The following is a 6,983-nucleotide window of genomic DNA, read 5'->3' as shown; positions in this document are numbered from 1 at the left end:
CCCACCCTTTTCCCCTCCCCCAAAAAAGCCAAAATCACAATTAGTCCAATTAGTGTTGCTCATGAAAGATATTTAGTTATTTCTTAAATAGGTATTGGCGTTTCAACATTTTCTATAGGCTCACTCTATAAGTAAGAAATGGCAAGATGTGGACCAAGACTTCACCAATGTTTTAGGAAAGAAAATTATGAAAGAAATGTAAAAGTAAGCCAAAGATAAACATTTGGCAGTTAAAATCCATGGAACTATGGGTCTCTTTCCTTTCCCAAATATATATCATAAATTTGAGAATAAGTCATGGAATGGTAGGTTAGAAAGTTAAAGAAAAAGCAAACTACATAAAGTAAAGCATTGATGGCAGATACCGTTTTATCCCAAAGGAAGATCTGTGTGAATGTAAATGCTCCAGGAAAGTAAATGCTCAGCATGGTTTGGTTTATAAAATTAAAGGGACCACTGACTGGATCATTTGGAAGCATGGTAGTTGTTGTGTTTGATGAGATTACTCCTGCTAGCTCCAGAGAAGGAGCTTTGCCCTTCCCTATTCCATTTCTTTCTCTTCTATTTCTCTCTCTGTAAATATAGCAGTTTGAGGTTAGGGTCTGGCACCTATTTTTCTTGGAGAGAGTCCCCAAGATTGTCTTGGAGATTATGATGTAAACATTGCAAGTCTAGTTGTCTGTGATATACATACTGAATGAAGAAGTTAGAGTTTCCTCGGTTTTCAGTTAAGATACTTTTGATGACAGCAGACTTGACTCCATGTCTATAGCTCCACATCTGTGGACACCACAGCCACAACTTGTGCCAAACCACACATCAAGTCCCGTCATGCTTGTGATGACCATCTCTGTTCTGAACATGGACAGATTGGGAAGTAAGATCTTGTCGCCTCAATAGTGTAGTACAATAACTGGCTTATATTGCCTGGATCCTTACTACTCTGGACATGATTTAAAGTATATGTAAAGATACATCTATATGCTCGTATTTTTTTCCTCCCTGCTTGTGTTCCTAATTTCATTCTGTAACGAATATGGATTTTATTTCTAATAAATGTGTGTTTTGCCGGGCAGTGGTGGATCATACCTTTAATCCCAGCACTTGGGAGGCAGAGGCAGAGAGATCTCATGACTAGTCTGGTCTACAGAGTGTAACTCTCTCACTCTAGGACAGTTAGGACTACATAGAGAAACTCTGTCTCAAAAAAACAACAATCAGGAAAAAAATGTGTGTTTTGTGGTTTTTTTATTTTTTTTAAGTATTAATTGAAGTGTGGAAGGTGTGTAGGAAGTTAGTGGACTTGGTGCTGTGAGAGGCAGGTCATACAGGAGAGGCCTCAGGTACAGCCCTGCGACAGCACCACTGTAGCTTCCCCTTTCTTCAGCTCAGGTCTGCCTTTTGTCTCCTTAGAGGAGTTTCACAAGCTTTTGAACTATGTCTGGGTGGGTTTGCATGAGGATGGAACTAGAAAGTTTTTTGCTGGACTTGGAGAGATAAATTTGATGAAATTGCTTTGTATGAAAGTTGTCTGTGTGTCAGCACATCTCCAAACATAGGAAGGTCTGTTTTTGACTTTTCATGAGGGAAGAGAGTGGGCTTTGTGACTCACTTGTAGACATAATAAGACAAAGCCCCAGCATCTTCTTTCCAAGAGGTTTGGTAAAGGAAATTGTTTCTGTTCATTTTTATGTAAAAACTGTTTACTCTTTATTCCTAGATTAGAAATGATACTTGCCAGATTTGATGAAGTTCAAAGTTCCGGTGGTATGATTCTGAGTGTCTGCAAAGGTAAGAGTAATTAAGTTTTCCAGTTCTTAAACATTTCTGAGGTGACTTAGTAAAGTGTTAGATACTAAGTTTGTTTTCAAGCCAAGTATGCATCTCTCATTTCAAAAGCATTGTTTTTATAGCTTGTAAACTTAGCTAAGGTATAGCAGTGGACTCTTCTATCCTGGATCTGCACGTCTCTGAGTCGCTGGAGTTGTGGAGATTTCATAATGAGATTGTAGTACAAAGGGATAATGTTTCTGGCCTTACTTTTTGTCTTTGTACTTGAAGGTTGATAACCCTCTTGTGCTTGTTCCACGTGTGTAATGTGTTCTTATAGTCAAAGTAATTATTTTATCTTGCTGCCTTTAGTAGACACTGTGGGGCAGTTGGCCCTCTTCCCCAGTGTGCCGAGTCTGAGTGACAGTGCTGGTCAAGAAACAATGGGAATTGTGTACAGTGGTCATCTTTGTCTGCTGAAGTAGAATGAGTTTAGGGAGGTTTGTAATTAGTGTCTGTGTCCACGGATAACTTGGCATTTGATTTGTGATTCCTTTCTTTTTTATAATGTTGATAGTTGTGTTGATAATCTTATCAAATAGCATTAACTTATTCATTAGCCACATATGTGAAGAATATATTCTGTTCCTAAAGATGATACTTTTTTTCCTCAAGTGGGAAAGCAGCTTCACATTAGACAGTGGGTTAGCTTGACAGAGTAAATGATGTTGGAGGAAAGTTTTGTTGTATGTATGATGTTAATGCCATATAATAGGAAAACTAGCTAACATATCATTTAGGCCTTTTCTCTCTGTGTTCACTTGAGGTCAGGCTTGGTTGTATTGTAGGGAGTCGGGTAGGGTGACAATTTGGTGTTATGAAGGTTGTGTGTACTTTAATTTAAACTTAGATTCCAAGCACACATTGACTTCCTTGCTGCCAGTTCTCACTCAGACAGCTGTTTCTCACATCTCTTCTTTGAATAGAAGGTGTCTAAGAACGGCATCCTGACTGCTCTAGTCGTTATCCTTGTTGATGTCTGTAGGAACCAGAACATCAGGAAAAGGAAGAAGTGTTAAATTGTATAGCTTGGGATTTTCATAGCATCCTTGTGTGTTCCACACTGTTTGCTTATAACTAAGGACATGTCTAGGTTATCTCAAATATACATCATTTTTATATAAGAAAGACTTGAGCATCCTTAGATTCCTGGAACCAATCCCGTTATTATGGAGGGATGACTGTACTATGTTGTGCTGTTTTTTAAAGGAAATATCAATTGTTCAATTTTACCAATGACGACTCAGGAGCCACATGCTGGGATAAAAGCCTGTTACCTCAAGAGAGGCAGAGAAGGCACCCAGCTGATCTTCCTCCTCAGCTGATGTCCTACCAGGAATGACCCTCTCATGACATCTCAAAAAACCTTCTTCAAACTGAATGTCCCTCCCTTCTACTTCCTGTGTGTCTCTCTATTGGTCCTCTTGACTCCCTCTTACTCTATGTCTTTCTCTTTTCTTTTTTTAAGATTTATTTATTTCATGTATGTGAGTACACTTTCATTGTCTTCAGACACACCAGAAGAAGACATCAGATCCCATTACAGATGGTTGTGAGCTACCATGTGGTTGCTAGGAATTGAACTCAGGACCTCTGGAAGAGCAGTCAGTGCTCTTAACCTCTGAGCCATCTCTCCAGGCCTATGTGTTTTCTTAATAATCTGATATTCACTTCCTGTGCACTGGTTGCTTGCTCCAATTCTAGACTTATGGTTGACTTTATTCAATCCTGTTTATAAATATTCAAACAGAAAGCTCTTGGATTAAAGATGTGTGCTAAGGTTGAACCACACCACAATTAAAAACAATTTTTGCCAGTAAATAACACAATCTTGGGGTTCACAGTGTGATCAAATATCTTGGAACACAAAATGCCACTTGCTTAGCTCTAATTCTTGGCAAAGAGTTGATGGCAGTGAGGAGTCTGTGTCAGAACAGTAGTGGCTCCTGCTGGGCCTGGGCTGTGCGGTCTGCAAGCATGAGGATGGTCTATGTCCTGGGTAGTCAGAGAACACCTGGTTCTGATGGAGCATGGACAGAGTACATTAAACAGCACTATAGCACTCCAGTGACGCACGTGGCAGTCACATCCTCTCTGACACACCAGTCCTCAGTGTCTAAAAATGGGTTGCCCCACGTTGTTATCTCTAGGTTGGTAGCAGCCTTCTGAGTCTCTGGTAGAGCAGGGTCGGTGTGAATTGGGTGAAATAAGAACTACCAGGTATCTGAGTTCCCCTCGTCTCTCTTCCCATGTTCCCTTGGTATGTGAAGGTTGGAGCAGTTGACTTCCTAAGCCTGGCACACCTGCCCGCCATAGGTTACGTGGGATGTTGAGGTTCTTTACTGAGCAGCATTTTCTGATGAGCGGGTGGGGTTAATAGAAGCCCCTGTGTGAGGGGCAATTTTGCACCCAGTGTTTAAATAGTTGACTTGAATGCATTGAATGCAGCAGAGAGGGGACTAATGCTCTCGGAAGGCTTTGATGACTTATGGGGGGGGTTAAAGGGAGGGAGAGAGAGAGCGAGCGAGCATGTATGTACACGTGCTGGTTCAAACTCAGAGCCTTGTGCATAACAGGAAAGTACTCAACCACTGAGCTACTTCTTTAGACCTATACTTTGGGGTTTTCATTGTTAAGATTTATTTTATGTATATGAGTGTTTTCCCTGCTTATATATGTGAGTACCACATACATGTGCAGCCCACAGAGGCCAGACAAGGTCATCAGAGCCCCTGAAACTTGAGTTGGCATGTGGGTGCTGGAAACAACCAGAATCCTCTGCAAGAGCAGCAAGCACTCTACACTTCTGAGTCAGCTCTCCCGTACTTTAGGTTTTAAAAAAGGACCTCAGAGTAGGGACAGGAGAGTCAGGAGTTAGTTCATGATGAGATAATCCTGAGCTATGTAAAACTTCATCCCAAAAATAAACAAAAAACCAACTTTCTTATTTGAATCATTTTAAAATTCACTGATAAATTCTAGGAGGACTTACACTTGTTAAGAAAACTTGTTAACTGGACCTGGGGACTGGAGAGAAGGCTTAGCAATGGCTTAGCAGTTAATTACTTGCTACTTTTTCAGAGGACCTGAATTTGATGCTCATCACCCATACCAGGTGGCTTACAACTGCCTGTAACTCAAGTTCTAGACTGTAGAATGTAGACTGGATCTGACACTCTCTTCAGGACTCCTTGGACACTGCACCTGTAAATCCCCACTGAGGAACACGTACATATAATATAAAAAAATAAATTTAAATGAGTAAATAAATGAGTGAACCTCTGTCTGTCTGTCTCCTCTCTCTCTCTCTCTCTCTCTCTCTCTCTCTCTCTCTCTCTCTCCCTCCCTCCCTCCCTCCCTCCCTCCCTCCCTCCCTCTCCCTCCCTTCCCCTCCCTCTCTCCTTCCTCTACCCCCCCTCACTAACCTATGCCAGGCCAGGCCAAAGACTAGCAAGTTCTGTGCTGACAATTCCCAAATATAGTTGTTGCTGTTGTTCATCTCTTCTTTCCACCTTTGGAAGTCTGTGGTCTGAATGACATTGCTGTTTGGATTTCAGGTTTGTCAGGTCCAGAAACAGCCCTATTTGTGTTCTGCTTCATGTGTTCTTGCTCTCCCCGCAGTCTCTCATACCTCCCTCTTCCCTCCCTATACATCCCTGCCTGCACCCCCCCCCCCCCATACCTTATAGCTTCTCTCATGGCCCTGGCTAGCCTCTAGCTCTTTGTAGAAGAGGATAACCTTGGACTTGAACTTCACATGTTTTAGAATCACAGGCATGTGCCCAGTCCTGGCTCTGTTCTTTTCTAACTTGTCTCTTCCCTAGTTCCCATAGTTTCAGTCAGTTGTCCACAAGGTACAGTGTGACTTGATTTCCCTTTCTCACTAATCAGTCGTTTCTAACTTTGATACATGTCCTGCTTGGTTGTTTTTATGCCGTCACTATCAATACTTTAGGTCTCCTTTAGCGTTTCCTCGAACCACTGTAGGAGACTTATAGTCTGTGACAAACATACATAGTGTGGTAACAGTTTGCAGTGGGAAAAATACAGACAGGTCTTCCTTGTTGGTGAAATTTGCATTTTTCCTAAAGACCCTGCTGCCAAGTGGGAAATCATTAAATGAAAAAAAAATTCCACTTATATTAATGAGAAAAATTATGACACATTTTACTCTAACTCAGGATACTTGAATAATTTGTATGTGATACACACACACATGTATATATGTATGTATATGTATGTGTATGAATATATGTATGTATGTGTGTATGTGTTAGTTTGTAACTCTTGGAGAAGTCCACTCCCATGCTTTCAAGTGTGTCTTTCTTCCCAAGCAACTTTTTCTGTCTAGTAACACTTCTGTTTTAAAATCTATCTTTAAACTTCCGTAAAGATTTCAACTCTGCTTCATTTTATATATACCCCAACTGATGGTGCAGGCTGCCATCTCAGCTCCTTGTGAGGCCGAGGGAGCAGGGGCTCAAGGTCAGGGCTTGTCTGGAAAATGCAAGCTGGGCCTGGGGCTAGAGCTCAGAGAGAATAGTCCCCTATATACGGAGGTGTCAGTTCAGTCCCCAGTAGTGCTAAAACAGTTGTTAACTGAACAATGAAAATATTTTTGTAGACCACACTAGGAAGACCAATACTTTGTAGAAAAAAGTAATTTAGTGAAAGTTAATTCAGCTTTTATTTCTATACATTTTTTTCACAGAGTTTTCCACTCTTTACTGTTCTTTTTTTTAATCACATATTCAGACTAAAAAAGTAAAATTACCAATGTCAGAAACATTTTAGAACAAAATAAATGCTCACTATGAAGGAGTAGGGAAATGGGTCATTTGCATAGTAGGATGATGCTACCTCCTCTTTCTCACATGGTGTCTCTACCTAAGGGATATTGTCTTGGGTTTTTTCAGAGATAGCATGAGTTTTAAATTTGTTCCAGGGAAACTATTATGGCAGACTGAATCTTTGTCTGAGACTACAGTGATGGAGTAGCAGGTTTTGCAGTAAAACGCTTCAGAGTGTCTGTGATGAAAAAGTAAGCAGCAAACCCAGGGGATTTGATGTCAAGCCATCGTCCGAGTAGTCATTATGAGAAGGAAACAGAATACTGAAAGTATAAATAGTTCAATGATGTTAACTCAGCTTCT

General features: G+C 40.8%; 1 protein-coding gene across 1 annotated transcript in view; it reads left to right on the top strand.

Moving 5' to 3' along the window:
• Clasp2 (cytoplasmic linker associated protein 2) overlaps positions 1 to 6,983 on the top strand; it is a 178,060-nt gene that overhangs the window by 44,465 nt on the left and 126,612 nt on the right. Inside the window, exon 7 of the mRNA XM_028767296.1 lies at positions 1,721 to 1,791. Within this exon, the coding sequence (XP_028623129.1) occupies positions 1,721 to 1,791 (71 nt within the window). The remainder of the gene's footprint in view (positions 1 to 1,720; positions 1,792 to 6,983) is intronic.

This window comes from Grammomys surdaster, unplaced genomic scaffold (assembly GCF_004785775.1).
Source record: "Grammomys surdaster isolate TR1022 unplaced genomic scaffold, NIH_TR_1.0 172, whole genome shotgun sequence".
NCBI lineage: Eukaryota > Metazoa > Chordata > Mammalia > Rodentia > Muridae > Grammomys > Grammomys surdaster.
The sequence above is the reverse complement of the archived record's forward strand: the minus strand, read 5'-3'. Positions and strand labels throughout refer to the sequence as shown.